Consider the following 19,952-nt stretch of genomic DNA (forward strand, 5'->3'; position numbering starts at 1 on the left):
GATACTATGTCGCTCTTACAGTCTTCCAGAAGATTCTACTTCCTCCTTCCTTCACATAACTGGAAGTAGCACATTTCAGACACTATGAGAGCTCTCCAATGTCCAGCCCAATTTAATCTAGGGATGACAAGATGAAAGTTCTATCACAGTAAATATATGCTAAAATGACTAAATCAAAATGCCATTCACAAAACTAAATAATGTTTACTTTATATTTATATATATATCAGTTCAGTTCAGTTCAGTCGCTCAGTCATGTCCAACTCTTTGCAACCCCATGAATCACAGCACGCCAGGCCTTCCTGTCCATCACCAACTCCCGGAGTTCACTCAGACTCATGTCCATTGAGTCAGTGATGCCATCCACCCATCTCATCCTCTGTCATCCCCTTCTCCTTCTGCCCCCAATCCCTCCCAGCATCAGAGTCTTTTCCAATGATCACCTCTTCACATGAAGTGGCCAAAGTACTGGAGCTTCAGCTTTAGCATCATTCCTTCCAAAGAACACCCAGGACTGATCTCCTTTAGAATGGACTGATTGGATCTCCTTGCAGTCCAAGGGACTCTCAAGAGTCTTCTCCAACACCACAGTTCAAAAGCATCAGGTCTTTGGTGCTCAGCTTTCTTCACAGTCCAACTCTCACATCCATACATGACCACTGGAAAAACCATAGCCTTGACTAGACAGACCTTGGTTAGCAAAGTAATGTCTCTGCTTTTCAATATGCTATCTAGGTTGGTCATAACTTTTCTTCCAAAGAGTACGCGTCTTTTAATTTCATGGCTGCAATCACCATCTGCAGTGATTTTGGAACCCCCCAAAATAAAGTCTGACACTGTTTCCCCATCTATTTGCCATGAAGTGATGGGACCAGATGCCATGATCTTCGTTTTCTGAATGTTGAGCTTTAAGCCAACTTTTTCACTCTCCTCTTTCACTTTCATCAAGAGGCTTTTTAGTTCATCTTCACTTTCTGCCATAAGGGTGGTGTCATATATATAAGTATATGTTCAGTGAGTTCAATTCTGAGATCATTTATTAATCATGATGTTAACCCTATTTGCTTAAAGGAGAAAATCTAGAGATTAGGGGGAATAAGTCAGATAAACATCACTTAGGCATACACACAATTCAAAACCTAGAGCTTACATTGAATTCTGATAATTATTCTTCAAAATATGCGTTTATCAACATGTCAACACCTTTCCAATGTAAAAGAAACACTCATTTATTTTTAAATGTTATATGATGATCAGAAAATGTTAACACAGTGGGCACAGCATGTGTTTATAACCCACGGGACATGGTTCAAGATCACTTTCTAACTTGCACAACTCAGCATGACATTTTTAACAGTAAAATAGAAAAAGGAAGTTAATAAATGAGAGGCATGCTGTACTGGGACCTAATTTCCATGGGCAGCTTCCCTTAATGTAGGTTCAAGGAACACAACAATAAATTGTTCAGCCATGAGCAGAGGAAAAACTGTAGATGTAAAATAAAAGATGCCTTAAAAGTTTCAGAAATGTCGGGCAATGCCTTAGAAACACATTATTGCATCTCTAATACCAGAGCTTAAAAAAGATTTTTTCCTTTTTTCCTATGACTAGTAATAAATAAAATTCAGAGTATGGAAATATTTACTTTGCTATTTTCTCTCAACTTAATTTCATGTAATACCCCAGGGAAGGACACACCTAATTAAACGCTGACTTGAAAGTAAGCAGCACTGGAATTTAATGGACATAGACTAAAACTAAATTGAAAAAATTTGCTTTGTCTTCCAAAACCTACGTACTAATACAAGATATGTGCTAAGAATCGCTAATTATTATGCTTTTATTTTTAAATCTATGAATAAAATGGTGCTAGATTTTCTATCTACAGATTATATAATACACTTGGAAACCAGGGAGGGCAGGATATTAGGGATGGAAACCATAGAAAAATAAAACTGCAATTTTAAATTCTGAATATTCTCAGCTACTTTAAAATATAGTATTGCTTACATTACTATAAAAAATACAAGTCTATCTTTATACTACCACCTATGGGGAACTGCCTTTTTAAAAACTTTATTTTGAAATAATTTAAGGCTTACAGATAAGTTGCATAAACAGAAAGGGAATTCACAGATACATTTCACCCAGCTTTCTCTGATATGAAGAACTTAAACCACCTTATGATTACCAAAGCTAAGAAATTAATATTGGTGAACTATTACTGCCTAAACTACAGACTTTATTTGAATTTTCCAATGTCCTTTTCTTCTTCCAATATCCACTCCAGAGTATCACACTGTATTTAGTTGTTGTGTCTCTTTCTGTGTGTGTTCTCAGTTGTGTCCAACTCTTTGTAACTCCTTGGACTATAGCCCGCAAGGCTCCGCTGTCCATGGGATTTTCCAGGCAAGGATACTGGAGTCGGCTCCCATTCCTTCCTCCAGGGGATATTTCCAACCCAGGGACGGAAACTGCCCCTCCTGTACCTCCTCCACTGGCAGGTAGATTCTTCACCACTGCGCCATCTGGGAAGCCCCCATGTCTCTTTAGCCTCCTCCCATCTGTGATGAGCAATTTCATATACTTAACCTTGCTTTTCATGACACATTTGATGAATACTCATCAGTCATTTTGTAGACTGTCTCTCAGTCTAACAATTACAGACAGTCAATCAGTCGTGTCCGACTCTGCGACCCCATGAGTCGCAGCACGCCAGGCCTCCCGGAGTTCGAGTTGGTGATGCCATCCAGCCATCTCATCGTCTGTCGTCTCCTAACAATTAGACTATGGCTATACATTTCTGGCTGAAATACCACCAAAGTGATGTTGTGTCCTTCTCTGTGTATCATATCAGGGAGAGAATGCTGTCGATATGTCTTATTACTGACAAGGTTCACCTTGATCTCTTGGTCATCGTAACCAATTATAGTGGAGAAAGCCAATTTCCCACTGTAATTGATAAATTTCTTGGGAGAGGATCCTTTAAGGCCGTGTTAACATACTGATTTTAGCATCCACCAGCGCATTCTGCCAGTGGCAGTCAGCACTGTTGACTCTTCCTGATGGAGATTTCATATTTTCCTCATTTCTTCTATACACCACCTCCACAGATCACAAGGTTCACTAATTGTTAAGATGTCAATTTTCCCAAAATTTAACTACAGATTCAGAGGAATTCCAATCAAAACTCTAACAGGCTTTAAAAAAAAAATGGCAAAGAGATTCTAAAATTTTATCAAACCACAGAAGAATCAGAATGACCAAAACAATTTTATAACAGTAAAACAATAAGCTGGAAGACTTCTGCTGCTGCTACTGCTGCTGCTAAGTCGCTTCAGTCATGTCCGACTCTGTGCGACCCCACAGACGGCAGCCCACCAGGCTCCCCCGTCCCTGGGATTCTCCAGGCAAGAACACTGGAGTGGGTTGCCATTTCCGTCTCCAATGCAGGAAAGTGAAAAGTGAAAGTGAAGTCACTCAGTCCTGTCCGACTCTTAGCGACCCCATGGACTGCAGCCCACCAGGCTCCTCCATCCATGGGGTTTTCCAGGCAAGAGTACTGGAGTGGGTTTGGAAGACTTCTACCTAATCTCAAAACTTACTTGAAAACTGAAGTCATCAAGACAGTATAGTATTAGTCAAGAGACATAAATTAACAGATTAATGAAAGAGAGGAGAGGGTCTAGAAACAGACCCAACTGATCTGATTTTCAAACAAGGAAACTGTCAAGAGGGAGGGGACATGTGCATACTTATGGCTGACTCATGTTGCTGTCTGGCAGAAACCAACACAACACTGCAAAGCAATGAGCCTCCAGGTGAAAATAAACTTTACAAACGGTAACTGACTGGGGGCATAAAAGAAAAAAATGTTTTCAACAAATGTTGCTAGAATTAAATTTCTGTATATGTATTTTTAAAAATTAACCCTCCCTCATATCATACTCAAAAATTAATTCAAACTAGAGCCCAAAGCTACATGCAAAAGCTAAAACTCCCAGAATAAAACGTGGTGGTGGTGGTGGGGGGAATCTTTGAGACTTTGGTGTAGGCAAACATTTCTTACAATATAAAAAGCATGAAGTATAAGACAAAATAATTCATAACTTGTACTTCACTGAAATCAGAAAATTGTGTTCTTTGAAACAAATTGTTAAGGCACTCAAAAGGCAATCACAGAATGGAAAAAAAAATTTACTTCACACATTTAAGTTTTTCTAGACAATGCAAAGACAGAGTACACTCACAGGAGAGTATACCCAGTTGCTTTCCAAAGTGCTTAAACCAACTTATACTCCATAGCATAGAGTACAGAGTCCTACTTGCTGCTAATCGTCACTGAAATGTGATAATGTCACACTTCAATCTTTCACTTGGTAGATGAGAAATGATAGTTCATTTGGTTTTTAATTTGCATTTCCCTTAGAATAGAGTTTATCATCTTTTCAGAGATTACTTAGCCATTCTCATTTCCTTTTGTGAAGTGCTTTTTCAGTCTTTACCCATTTTTCCACTATGCATTTGTCTTTTTCTTACTTAGTTATGTGTGTGTGTTTAACAGTCTCCGTCAGTTACCTGTGTCATAAACACCTCTTTCATCTTTGTGCTTTACTTTTTGTTTTTAAAAGGTACTGTTCATTACAGAAGTTTCTAATTTTCAGTTCAGTTCAGTTCAGTCGCTCAGTCGTGTCCGACTCTTTGCGACCCCATGAATCGCAGCACACCAGGCCTCCCTGTCCATCACCATCTCCCGGAGTTCACTCAGACTCACGTCCATCGAGTCCGTGATGCCATCCAGCCATCTCATCCTCGGTCGTCCCCTTCTCCACCTGCTCCCAATCCCTCCCAGCATCAGAGTCTTTTCCAATGAGTCAGCTCTTCGCATGAGGTGGCCAAAGTACTGGAGCTTCAGCTTCAGCATCATTCCTTCCAAAGAAATCCCAGGGTTGATCTCCTTCAGAATGGACTGGTTGGATCTCCTTGCAGTCCAAGGGACTCTCAAGAGTCTTCTCCAACACCACAGTTCAAACGCATCAATTCTTCGGCGCTCAGCCTTCTTCACAGTCCAACTCTCACATCCATACATGACCACAGGAAAAACCATAGCCTTGACTAGGCGGACCTTAGTCGGCAAAGTAATGTCTCTGCTTTTGAACATGCTATCTAGGTTGGTCATAACTTTTCTTCCAAGGAGTAAGCGTCTTTTAATTTCATGGCTGCAGTCACCATCTACAGTGATTTTGGAGCCTAAAAAAATAGTCTGACACTGTTTCTACTGTTTCCCCATCTATTTGCCATGAAGTGATGGGACCGGATGCCATGATCTTCATTTTCTGAATGTTGAGCTTTAAGCCAACTTTTTCACTCTCCTCTTTCACTTTCATCAAGAGGCTTTTTAGCTCCTCACATAGGTGAATTTATGCATCGTCCTTATTATTTGGTTGGGCTTTCTCTCACCTGTTTGCAAAACTGGTTTGCAAAACAAGGTCATGTTTTCCTGTATCATCTTTTTAAAGTATTATGGTTTTGAGCTTTCATATTTAAGTCTTTAAATCCATATAAAATTGATGTGGGTTTTTTTTTGGCTATCATGGGCATGAGGAATCCAGTTACATTATTCTTCCTTATGAATAGCCAATGGCAAGTATACCATATATCAAAAATTTTACCCTTTATTTTACTGATCTCCAATGCTAGACGTATAAAGAATCAAATTCCTCTGTATGTATAGAATCACTTCTGTGCTGTCTATTCTGCTCCATAGGTCTATTGGTTTAATCTGCATGACTTGCTATTAATTTACAATAACATTTGATACAAGTAAGGGAAAAACCTCCACCTTGTTCTTCTACTTTAGAAATGTCATAGCTTTTCTTAGCTCATTGTCTTCTCATATACATTTTAGAATCAGCTTGTCAAGCTGAATAACAATAAACAATAACAAAGACCCTATTGGTATTTTATTTGAAATGGTATTGAATTTATGAAAACTGACATTCTTATGATACTGGGTATACTTATCCATAACAGTGTATATCTTCCTATTTATTTAGGTCTTTAAAAACTTATTCAATAAAATTAAAATTATTTTTCTAAAAATATTGTATATTCTTCATTAAGTTAATACCTAGAAATATTTTCTATTTTTACAGTACTGTATAAGTTGATTTTTTAAAATAATTATATATTTCAAGGGGTTATAATTAGAATTAAATAAGATTTGTAAAGTGACTAACGTAGTGACTGGTATATTGTTAGTGCTAATATGTGTTTACTGAATAAAACAAAATAAATCACATATTCCATTTATCTCTGGTGTGTTAATTTTAGAATCATTTTGACTATTAAAATTAGCAGTGTTAAGATTTTAGTGTTTGTGTGAGATTTATATATTAATTTGGAAACAACTGAGATATTTACCATATGGAATTATCTTATCCATCCAAGAACTACATGTCTCTTTATTTATTCAAATATTACTTTATTTCTCTAAGTGACATGTTGCAGTTTTTCCATATTTCTTAAGTTTATTCTTAGCTATAAGCTATGGGGCTTCTTTTGGTTGCCATAATTATTGAGATCTTAAAAATATTTGTAAAATATGAGCATCTATTTATTATTTTAATTACACAAATATTCGCTTATTGTAAAGAAAAAATGAGGTTTTAAACAAACAAGTGTTTCTAGTAAATCTTCCAAACCCCTAATCCTGTAATTATTGGATAAGCTGCATATTTTGGCATCTTCATTCCTTCTATGATAAAACACCTTCCTATAAATTTAATCTTTTTTTAAACTGGACTGTCTTTTTCTTCCTGGTTTTTAGGGTCTAGTTTGAAGGATCTTTCAAAAAATGATGATTCTCTACATTTTCTATTTTGTTTAGTACTATATAAAGAAACCCTACTGATTTTTGAGTCTTTGTGTGGCTGGTTAGTCATCTGGATATCCTTGAGTGATAAAATCTACCTTATGTCTTAAAAATATCACTACCACGATGGCTATGTTTAAAATTGCACTGTAGCGGGATAAGAGGAGAAGCTGGAAGACTTGGCAGTAATATTAGTGAGAAATGAAGGTTTCTAACCAGGGAGGTAACAGTAAAGGTGGCAAACAGTAGCTGAATTTTGGATATATTTTGAAGGTAGAGCCAATAAGATTTCCTGATGGATAAGATGTTGTCTGAGAGAGGAAGGAATTAGGGGTGGGCTTCCCTGGTGGCTCAGACGGTAAAGTGTCTGCCTGCAGTGCGGGAGACCTGGGTTCAGTCCCTGGGTTGGGAGGATCCCCTGGAGGAGGGAATGACAACCTACTCCAGTGCTCTTGTCTGGAGAATCCCGTGGATGGAGGAGCCTGGTAGGCTACAGTCCATCAGGTCACAAGGAGCCGGACACGACTGAGCGACTTCACTATCATATCTTATCACTAAGAAAGTGGAAAGAAGATAATTATCAACTGAGCGCGGTAAGGCTGCAAGCAGAGCAGGTTTGAGTGGGCAAATCAAGAATTTTTATTTTCATCGTGTTTTGGAAGGATGGATAATTTCTAGTTTTCAGTTGTGTGGTGTTTTGTTTTCTTTTTAAGAATCTAACTCTGTTTTGGCAGTTTCTCTCTGTGGAAACAATGTCACACCAGTGCTGCCGTGCTTGAAGGAGCGGTACGAGTGCAGGCGGTTACTGAGCCACCTGTATGGAGCCCCAGGATCCTAAGATCATAATCTATAAAACAAAGGTGTAAGGAAGGAGCTCTATATTTACCGATTTCATTCAGGTTCTCTAGTGGGCTTCCATCCGGAAGCTCTCAGTTGAACTGGCTCACCCCAACAAGTTCACCAGCACTTACTGTGTGATCATGGAAGCCAGAGTATAAAACATTCGAACAGTCTTAGGCTCCCAACATTCCACATCCTCAGGAACTGTGTTTTTGAAGGACACAGCAGGGAATCCATAAACAAGCTTACAAAATGTTTCTGTTCACTTCTTACAAAAAGCTTTCTAAGGGACCATCAAAAGTTTCACAGCTGTTGAAAAGGTTAGACCAGATGCTCCCCTTTGTCCGCTTGGGCTATGAACCTGCTTGAGCTTACGGAATTAAATATGTTAATTACAGTGACCCTGGAGTACATACGTTAGGACAGACAAATGTGAAGGAATGCTTCTTCAGAGCTGCTAGAAAACTTCTGACCAAGGTTATTTAGTATCAGATATAAGAAAGTCCGATTGAAAATAAAAGGGGGGGTGGGGTTGCCACTAGCAATACAAAGCTCAAACCTGCCACTAAATTTGCGACTCACTCAAGGTAACTAGTATGTATATTAGATGGTTGGCAGAGATTTACACCAATACTGTATTACATTCTAGACCCCCCCAATATTACATTCTTAAAGGATACAGACCTCAGAGTACCATAGATGGTATATTTAGCTACTGAAATATTTTTAACAAAGTCACTTTAAAGCCCTTTCATATATTAAATGGCAAGAAAGGATCACTAACAAAGGATTCAAATAATATACAGGAAGGTTGACAGATTATTTTTTTCTGTAAATAGCCAGATAATAAAAAACTGGGGCTTTGTAGGCCATACAATCTCTACAGCAACTACTGCTATAGCATGAAACAGCCAACTAGTACGCAAACAAGTAGATGTGGCTCTGTTCCAGTAACATTTTATTTGAAAAAAATGGGCAGGGGGCCAGGGTTGATTCACAGCTTTGATTTGCTGATCTGTGGCCTACAGTACAATCACATTAATACAACACAGGTCCACAAAGCGGGACATGTGTGGGGGATGAGTTTTTCGAAAATAATTGTAGCCTGGTAAGCTGGTAAGAGGTACCCATAGAAGGGATCGCAGAAAAACACTTTAAAGATGCTCAGCTTCTTATCTTTGACAAAGGAGGCAAGAATATACAATGGAGTAAAGACAATCTCTTTAACAAGTGGTGCTGGGAAAACTGGTCAACCACTTGTAAAAGAATGAAACTAGATCACTTTCTAACACCGCACACAAAGATAAACTCAAAATGGATTAAAGATCTAAATGTAAGACCAGAAACTATAAAACTCCTAGAGCAGAACATAGGCAAAACACTCTCCAACATAAACCACAGCAGGATCCTCTATGATCCACCTCCCAGAATTCTGGAAATAAAAGCAAAAATAAACAAATGGGACCTAATTAAAATTAAAAGCTTCTGCACAACAAAGGAAAATATAAGCAAAGTGAAAAGACACCATTCCGAATGGGAGAAAATAATAGCAAATGAAGCAACTGACAAACAACTAATCTCAAAAATATACAAGCAACTCCTGCAGCTCAATTCCAGAAAAATAAACGACCCAATCAAAAAATGGGCCAAAGAACTAAACAGACATTTCTCCAAAGAAGACATACAGATGGCTAACAAACACGTGAAAAGATGCTCAACATCACTCAATATTAGAGAAATGCAAATCAAAACTACAATGAGGTACCACTTCACACCAGTCAGAATGTCTACGATCTAAAAATCTGCAAGCAATAAACGCTGGAGAGGGTGTGGAGAAAAGGGAACCCTCCTACACTGTTGGTGGGAATGCAAACTAGTACAGCCACTATGGAGAACAGTGTGGAGATTCCTTAAAAAATTGCAAATAGAACTGCCTTATGACCCAGCAATCCCACTGCTGGCCATACACATTGAGGAAACCAGAATTGAAAGAGACACATGTACCCCAATGTTCATCGCAGCACTGTTTATAATAGCCAGGACATGGAAGCAACCTAGATGTCCATCAGCAGATGAATGGAGAAGAAAGCTGTGGTACATATACACAATGGAATATTACTCAGCTGTTAAAAAGAATATATTTGAATCAGTTCTGATGAGATGGATGAAACTGGAGCCGATTATACAGAGTGAAGTAAGCCAGAAAGAAAAACACCAATACAGTATACTAACACATATATATGGAATTTAGAAAGATGGCAATGATGACCCTGTATGCAGGACAGCAAAAGAGACACAGATGTGTATAGCGGACTTTTGGACTCAGAGGGAGAGGGAGACGGTGAGATGATTTGGGAGAATGGCATTGAAACATGTATAATATCATGTAAGAATCGAATCGCCAGTCTATGTCCGATGCAGGATATGGCATGCTTGGGGCTGGTACACAGGGATGACCCAGAGAGATGTTGTGAGGAGGGGGGTGGGAGGGGGGTCCATGTTTGGGAACACATGTACACCCGTGGTGGATTCATGTCAATGTATGGCAAAACCAATACAGAATTGTAAAGTAAAATAAAAAAACAAATAAATTAAAAAAATAAAAAAAATAAATAAAGATGCTCAGCTTCAAATATGGCATGGCACTGGAATAGTAGAACCTTTAAAAGCAGATTAACAATTGATAAAGAACAATGAAAGTAAGACAGGCAAGTTTAAGTGGTAGTAATAAACAGAAACCGCATAGTTAGGACAATAATAAGTCACATAAATAATTTCATAGAACTGTGTAATTTTGGATGGAAGTGGCCTGAGAAATAATCTTGTCTAACTTACTTGTTTTATGGAAGAGGAACCGAAAATGCATAGTGCAGTAAATTAACAAAAAGAGCTGCAAACTAAAGGTATTTTTGGAGAACAAGGATGGGATTACATCACCAAACAAGCGTTTTAATGCAAGTGTCAGATCACAGTTAAAAACGATAAAGCTGTTATACAACATAAATTATTTATAAGGAAAAACAGAAGAGTAGTGAAATTTTCCATTTGATCTGAGCCTAGTATGTTGATGTGGTTAAAATGTGAAACAGGTAATAAGTAGGTAGAGATTCATCCAAATTAATAATATACAAATATACAAGAATGCAAATAAATAATTATAAAAATACATGTTTTATTTCAATACGTATATATTAATATGGCTGAAGAAAAGTACATTTTTATATAAATCCTCAGGGAACCAACATAGTTTACCACAAACAGTACGAATCAGTATGTATTGTAGCAAATAATATCATAGGCTTTGGAAGAAAACTGCATTTGGATTCAAATCCTTTATAAGACAGATAACCTTAAGGAAGAAATCTAATTTTTAAGAGTATCTGCTCACTCATATATAAAATGTTGACAGTAATACCTACCTTATAAGATTTTAGGAAGATTTTTTTTCAAGTAGTCTATATACATATATATGTCATTTACATATAAATGTTCTAATACATAGCAGATGTATTTCTTTTCTTTATTCCTTAGACACATTTCTAGTAACAATCATAATAACTAACGTTCAACTAACACTTATAAGTCAGGCACTTTTCAAAGGGCTTTACATACACTAATTTATTTATCCTCACAATACTCCTCATGAGGTATATGACATTATTGTTCCTATTTTTCAGTTAAAGAAACAGAGGCTAAAGCATTTAAGGCCACAAAGCCACTGAGCATTGAGTCAGAATTTAAACCCAAGCAATGCAGAATACTGGAACTCCAATAAAAAGGCTGAACTACCTAAAGAATTAGGTCTGAGAGTAATAGAAATGTTATTTATTCACTCTGATTAGTTCCCATTACCTCTTCCATTTTAAACTATAAAGAAAATTACAGTTTGTGCATTAAGGTAGTTCAGTGACCAAAACCGCCGTAGAACACTCAATGTCAAATGACTATAAAGGACTCTGGCTTCTGCTGGGTTTGTCTACTCTGGCTACAGATGAAAATTACACACGAAGCTTAAAAAAATAACATAGATGTCCAAATCTCACCCCTGACTTTTTAAATAGGAACTCCAGCGTAGGCCTCAGACACATGCATTTCAAAACACCCAGATATGATTTTAGTGCACAGCTGGAGTGAGACTTTGAGACTTAAAGTTCTAAACACCAAAGATGACGATGGCAATGCAAGCCAAGTAGCATATGGAACCAGGATAATTTTTCAAGGGAAAATTACCAACAAGAAGGAGCAGTAAAGAACAGGAACTGCTGACTGAGGACAATGAGAAGAGTGAGTAAGGTGAACAGTGGCGTAAGAAGCCAGACAGGGAGGCAGGTTCACTTTCAGATGCCAGGAAGGCGAGTTACACACGAGGGAAAGCAGACGGAAATGCAGTCTCTACAGCCACAACAGCAGCTCAGCAACACGATCTGAGGACTTATATGTGACCAGGAAAAGGCCCATTTTTTTTGGTCATTGCTTATCCTTGCAAATGACACAATGCTTTCCTCATCATTATTGGTGCTTTTTTTTCACAACTTGCCACTATTGTTAGTTTTGTTATTAACTGCAATTCAGTGACTTTGTCCTAATTTTGGTGATAAAACATCTGAGATTTGGCTTAACTTTCTCACCATAAGATCAGAAATAAAATTGATTATAACAACTCCAACAAAGATTAATGTAGTCATTATATAAAATGTGCATGGTTAGAAAGCACACAAAGTAATCAGGGAATCATTTTCACAACAGTAGACCACAACCAACTAAAATCAAGCATAGCACCAGAAGATTATTAATATAAAACTCTAAATATAGGTTTCATAGGATTCAGACATTGCTGAGACAGCATCAAATTGAGGCTTCCAATTTGTGGTATTACAGCTGAACTAATCAAGAGGGACACAAGTCTATTCTTGTCTACTATGATTTGAAAATCACAGTAACATAGGAGCCATTTATTCCAACACACTCAGGGGGTTCTTAACTGTTTATTCTAATGACTTTCTCTTGAGAATCGAATGGAATCTGGATCTTTTTTCCAGAACAGAAATGCAAGTGCACATCAGCAGCACTTTCTAGGTAACATGACGCCACTCACCTTGGTCAGCAGCAGAGCCCTGGATTTGTAGATTTCCTAAAGACCCCATTATGGGGAAACGTTCACTTTCTTTCTCTAAGTTTTTCACACCTTAGATGTGAACTGTTCATAAGTGTGGAGATGTGGGTTTTGTACACGCTTATCTCTCTACAGCACCAGCACATCCCTAAATAAACGATTCAACAGGGCACCTGTTTCCAGGTGAGCTGGGGCTCACTGATGTGCATGCCCCTTTTCTGTACGGCCCCTTTTCTGAATCACACTTGCTTATGAGACAAGACAACTGCGTGAAATGGTGAACATACAGATTCAGATTTGGAAGACGGGTGTTCAAGTCCAGGCTTGATGCTTTTTTAGCAGTACGAGGTTAAAACATTTGACCTATGCCTTCAATGTCTGTAAGAAAAAAGTTAAATTCAACTTCAGCAATCTTGAGTGAGTACTGAGCAGAACTTCAGGGTCCTCATCTGATAAATGGTAACAGCATGTAACTGACATGTTTAGAAAATGAAATAAGATAATACATATAAAGAACATAGCAAAATACCCTGGCACAGAGTAAATACTCAGGAATCGACTCTTATTAATGTACCTCATATTGTATAAAATATCTGTCTTGCAGGGTAACAAGAGATGCATGTGGACTTGGAATAAACACTGTTAAATAAATGGTGGTGCCTGTGGACGGAAGGGGGAGCTGGGACACAGGAGTGAGTGATGTGCTGAGTGTAAGCCAGGAGAGGTGGCCCCTCCTCCCCTCAGCAATGGATGTACTCCCCAGGCTCTTGGGGGTGCTCATGGCTCAAAAGCATCAGCTGATTCCCTCTGTGGGATTTGCCCCAGGATGAAGACAGTAGCTCACCCAGAGTCACACCCCTTCTTCAGGGCACCCCTGATTCAATGACTGAATGACTTGGAGATGCAAAGGCTGAGCACTTAGACCCACTTTAGGACAAGTCTGAAGTCTATCCCAGCTCCAGAGTTCCCAAGATCAACTGAAGCTTTCTAGGCAATTAAAATGCAATTTGCCTTCTCCCTCTGCCCAGCTTCTGTCTCTCCTTAAAGGTACTGAGTCCCTAGGAGAGTTCCACACACAAGTGTGTCTCAGAGTCGGCTGCCTCGGGAAATGTTTTATGACACCTGCCCAAAGTCAGAAAGCTAATGAGAGACCAAAATGGGGTCTACTACAGAGAGCAGATCATTCCACAGCATATCTGCCAGCATCATTCCACAATGAATGATCCAGAATGGTGGGGTGGGGAGGGAGCAGGAGGGAGGCTCGGGAGGGAGGGGGCATGGGTACACCTGTGGCTGATTCTTGTTGACAGAAAACCACAAAATTCTGTAAAGCAAATATCCTTCAATTTAAAAAAATAAAGTCGCAAAAAAAAAAAAAAATGCTTCGAACAAAATATCTTACATTATAAACAGAGCTGTTTTAAAGAACTCTTTTATAAAAACCGTTGTGCTTTGATTTATAAATGGAGAAATAATATATCACCTTAACCAAATTAGATGACTTTAAATGTGACTTATTTGTATTTATTCTAATTTATGTAAGAAATATGAATATTAATAATCTCCCTAACCTTCTTAACTCAAGAAAAAAAAAAAAGGCAGAAGAGACCAAGTGAAAGGAGGAACCAAAAGCCCTATAAGGTAACATAAATGATTCCATAAAATATTCTAACCACGTCTCATATGTGGAGCAGAATAAAAATGAGGAAAGATCCCTATTGAAGTTGAGCTGATGAGACACAAGAAAGCAATCATTCCTACTTAGAGCAGAAAACAGCCAAGGTGAAGGAAGAGGGGAATTTCCTGGGATGCTTTCCATTTCACTTCGGAAGCAGAAACCAACTGGATCAAAAGGGGCTTCAAAGATAGACAGCTTCTGCCTTTTATTTTATACAAGCGGAAACTGCACCCTAGAGGGTCACTTTGCTCCCCAAGGGCACAGAGTAGCCTGGTCTAGGACTCAGTCTCCAGTCTTCCAGCTTTGTCTTCAACACGTGATTCTGATACTTTATGTAAAGAGTAACATCCACAAAAAAATTCATATAAATGCCAGTGTAAGTATAACATGTACCACAGGAACTTCCCTGGTGGTCCAACGGCTAAGACTCCACATGTCCAATGCAAGGAGCCCTGGTTTGATCCCTGGTCAGGGAACTGGAGCCCACATGCCACAACTGACGATCCTGCATGCCAGAATGAAGATTAAAGACCTCGTGTGCTCTGATGCTGGGAGGGACTGGGGGCAGGAGGAGAAGGGGACGACAGAGGATGAGATGGCTGGATGGCATCACTGATTCGATGGACGTGAGTCTGAGTAAACTCCGGGAGCTGGTGATGGATAGGGAGGCCTGACGTGCTGCGATTCATGGGGTCGCAAAGAGTCGGACACGACTGAGAGACTGAACTGAACTGAACTGAACTGTGCTACAACTAAGACCCGGTGCAGCCAAGTAAAAAACAAATATTTTAAAAACTAAACCAGTCAATCTAAGACAGAAATGGAAAATTTTTTTAATATAAAAACAAAAAAATAAAATGTATTATAAAACTATGTATAACTTTTGAATTAGGCATCAGTGTCTCTCCCCGCCCTCCCCACCAATGTGGATGATTGGAACTTGCCTACATTATGGGTTTTCACAGAATGTCTTTACAAGGGAGGTTAGAACTCCAGCAATTAAAGTTCATCAAATATTGTATCTTAATGCCCTTATCTCAGAATGAGGACAATAATTACTATCTCATTCAATAGGATGCCATAAAGACTAAATATTTAATGGTAGCAACACATTTTAAATGCCACATAAACAAACACCACAGTGATACACACAGCAACTTCTAGCATGTTAATATTACGCAGAACTGATTGAAAAGAGCCCAAGACACAGGAACATTTAGACACCTGACTATTTCCAATCAAGAGAGCAAGATTTAAACTGATACACCTACTTTAATCAAGACATCCCAATTCTTAGAAATCCCTGTGTTGGGCAAATCTACCATCAAGAAATCTAAGACTTTTGGGAAAAAATAGGGGAATGGGATAGAAGGTAAAAGAAACTCATGATTATCTTTAAAGTACTTTTAAATTATTAAAATAGAATAGGGCAACCATAATATGCAAGGAAATACCACAGACATTTTATAGATTTTGAATTTGTCCCAGTAAGTACTATATCATTCATTTTTATATATGATTTCTGCTTTCTAGAAACCTCTGAGAATCTCTCTATCCTTTGTTACAATGAAGTAATTATAAATATTATTTGCTAAGAATCACTACCTTCTGTCCTTTCCATATCTGCATTCTTTATCCAAAGTGCTCAAAGAACAAGTTTGGTTTTTAAAGACTTCATTGTTTTAAATGTTTGGGTAAATTTTATTTCCCTTGCTTGGAAAAGAGGAGGTGGCAAAAGTCCCTCTGAAGCACAGCTCAGCCCAGTTTCCCTCATGTCAGAGTTAGGCTTTGGGACCCCTTTGCAGAGAGTTAAAGTTCAGCTCCCTGAATTTTAACAAACCAAACAGGAGTACTAAGATCCTTCCATTCCTTTATCAATTCCCAGGGGCTTCTTTGAAAAATCTCCATTTCTACTGTGCTATTGCTTTTTTAAAAATTATCTACTTCACCTAACCTATTCTGTCTTTTTCTAGTTACATGAGTAACAATTTACAGATGAAACTATAAATCAAGAGAAAAGACACACAGAAGCAAACTCATGAACATCAGAATTTTGAATAAAGATAAACTGTGATCAGTAAACAGATGGTGACAGTACTAGCCCAGACAGCTGAGATAATGTGCTGTGAACCCGTCTGCCTGTGTGTGCTCCGTCGCTAAGCAGTGGCCCACTCTTCTGCGACCCCATGGACTGTAGCCCACCATGCTCCTCTGTCCGTGGGATTTCCAGGCAAGAATACTGGAGAGGGTTATCATTTCCTTCTCCAGGGGATCTCTTCCAACCCAGGGATCGAACGCACGTCTCCTGCGTTGGCAGGTGGATTCTTTAACACTGAGCCACCTGGGAAGTCAAACTAATCTGCGTAACAACCAACTATTGGCCTGGGGGAAATCAGTCAGTGACTCATTGATTTATAATGCTCCTACATTTATACACAGATACTAAGGTATCTGGCTTCAACCAACTCAAGGGACATGAGTTTGAACAAGCTCTGGGAAATAGTGAAGGACAGGGAAGCCTGGCGTGCTGCAGTCCACAGGGTCGCAAAGAAAGGGACATGACCAAGCGACTGAACAACAACAGCAGCTAAGATATAAAGCTGCATGAAAATTCCAGGGAGATAACATTTATGTTCACTTTCCTTGCAGGAAAGTATACAAATGAACGCTGTGGAGGTATTACATAAAACATGTTGGACTAAATCAGCAGTCTTCAAAACAGGTAACCCCGTCCAAAAGGGAGTATCTTAAGTCTTTTCAAGGAAAATATAGTTTTTTAAGCACACATAGTCTTAAGACATAGTTTAAAGGAATTGATTTTTGGATGCTAAATATGCAAATTAACAGCTTCCCTACAACATTGAGGGTGGAAATTTTCTCTCGAGGAAAATAATCAAGGATGTAAAATTTTTGACACTGAAAATTTGCCGTGAAATTCTTTTTAATGGATAATGATGGCAGGTATCAGATAGGTATGCCAAATATTCTGTGGAATTAATTTAAAAGAACGTATTTCATTTTTAAATCTCAATATCACAATATCCTCAAAATTTTATCTTTTGAAAACATTCAAACTTATTATCAAAAAGTTTTAGCTGTCAATACAGAACTGTACAAGAGATTAGACATTTATTGATACCTGCTAGAGAGATGGTGAGCAAAAAGTTTGAAAGCCACCAGACTAAATCATGTCAAGGTTTCATTAACCTCTAATTTTCTAATATCAAAATTCTAAACAAGGTGCTCTCTATATAAGTCCTACTCTGTCTAGAGTGACACAGAAAGGTTGGGCCTATTAAAGAGCCCTTGGGAGTGTAGGTGAGGTTTGAGCAGGGTTTTATGAATGGAAAACAGGAAACCTGAAGAACCCGGGAAACGATGAAGAGGCCCCTGCAGGAGAGGGGAAGCAGATGTGGCCGGGCGGAAAATGGGAAGACCAGGAGCTTTCAGGTCGCAAGATACCTGGGTTCAAATTCAGGTTTTACTACATTTGGGTTGAGCCAGTTTGAAGAAATCTTCATTTCTATTTTGAGGATCAAACAAAGAGATAGAAAAGAAAGTGATTTTTAAATTATAAACTAACAGCACTTGTTAGTCATTAAGCCCTTCTGAACCAGAAACCATGAGCAGTAGCAGTTTACACCATGGCCGAAAGCATGGGCTCTGGAACTAGCAGATTGTGTCGGGACAAAAGCTGCCAATTCCTGGAGGGACGATCTCAGCCCGGATGGGAGGGAGCGGACAGGCAACCCAGTCTAGAACAGGGCTTTAGTAATAAAGCTACCAACATGACTCCTTGGTTTCTCAGAAAAAGTATGTGACAATGATCCAGTGAACTTCTTGGCTAACAAAGTAGCATATATTTTTTCCCCTCGCTTAAACATCAAAACTCTAAAAGAACACATCACAATTTATGCTACAAAGAATATCTTGATGTACTTGGTAAATTATATTTGGTAGTTAAGGTGGTACATTTGTTAGAAATGATTCTGCACTGTCATGGTAGGAACATTCTGACCTTCACCTAAGGGCGTTCTGACACTAGGGTACCAAAGACCTCATTATAAAATATCCTGACCTATTACTAACATACCAAACACAGAACCAAAAGCGGCAATACAAGACAAACCCTTTAAGTGCTGACGTTTTTAGTCTTTTGAAAACTGTTACTGGAATATTTTTTAAATTATAGAAGTAATTCATAGTTCCTCATTCATGATCTTTAAAATATATTTTTACATATATACATACATATGTATTTATATATAAATACATACATATATATGTCTACATTTATATATAAATGCAGACATATATATTCATATACATACGTATGTATATAGAAGACAAAGCTGGTCTTCCACACCTACTCCCGACTTTTCAAAACTTGTTCATGACAAGATGCATAGTTTTTCAGAAATTATCTTAGAAGTTAGAAGTTTGGGTTAAAGTCTTGACCAAAATGTAGAAACACAAAGCTCAGAAATGTGTTATTTTAAGAAAAGCATTTAAAAGCCCATGTTTTAACTTTTAAAAAGTCCCAGAACTATAACTACAGGGTAATGTGCCAAATAGATTATACTGCTTTCCAATTTAAGCATTATATTTGTGCTAAAACTCAGGAAAAGTTTGCTACTCTTAAGATATTTTCATTATATAATATGTATTGAGAAGCAATAGATCAACATTAGAAATTTTTTAACTTACAAGTGTGTCTGGCCAGTGAGTAGTTGGATCCACCACTAGTCAAACCAAATCCTTCAGGAATCTGACTAGAGCTTCGAGGTCTGGTCAACAGTTTAGGAGGTTCAATTTCAGCACCAAATTCAGCTCCTATTACTCCTAGTAAAACAATAGCAGTAGCTTGCTTCCGTCTTTCCTCATAAGATGTGGAAATTTTCTTCATTTGTGGGACACTTGATAAGCAACCTGAAAAACAGACCATAAGAACACAGATTAAAAGACTATCAACACATATGATAAAACATTCAAGACTGCTCGGTCACGAATGGACCGTCTTTTCCGTAAATGGCATTGAAACGACTGTTATCCTTGTGCAAAATAATGACTTTGGATTTCTGCCTCTCATGATATAAGAAAATGAACTCAAAATCGATCACAGCCCTAAATACAGAACTAAAACTAAGCAACTTGCAGAAAAAATATAGATGAATATTTTCATGATTTAGGGTTAGGTAATGATTTCTTAGATATTATAGCAAAACATGAGGAATTTTTAAAATGTTTTAAAATTGAACTTCAATATTAAACACTTTTGAGCTTCCAATATCATAATCAGGAAAGTAAAAAGAACGCACAGACTGAGAGAAAACATTGTCAAATTGTATATCTAATAAGAGATTGTATCCAGAATACCTAAGGACCTCTTCTGACAACTCTGTATTAAGAAAACCCAACTTTTAAAATGAGCAACTAATTTAAATAGG

At 38.1% G+C, this 19,952-nt stretch overlaps 1 protein-coding gene across 2 annotated transcripts in view; it reads right to left on the bottom strand.

The window, feature by feature from the left end:
- The window catches only part of WDR7 (WD repeat domain 7), a 357,442-nt gene that overhangs the window by 140,947 nt on the left and 196,543 nt on the right, over positions 1-19,952 (bottom strand). For both annotated transcript variants that reach the window (XM_040264319.1, XM_040264320.1), the window contains one exon: positions 19,213-19,434. In XM_040264319.1, coding sequence (XP_040120253.1) covers positions 19,213-19,434 — 222 coding nt within the window. The remainder of the gene's footprint in view (positions 1-19,212; positions 19,435-19,952) is intronic.

Source organism: Oryx dammah, unplaced genomic scaffold, assembly GCF_014754425.2.
Source record: "Oryx dammah isolate SB20612 unplaced genomic scaffold, SCBI_Odam_1.1 HiC_scaffold_22, whole genome shotgun sequence".
NCBI classification, from domain to species: domain Eukaryota; kingdom Metazoa; phylum Chordata; class Mammalia; order Artiodactyla; family Bovidae; genus Oryx; species Oryx dammah.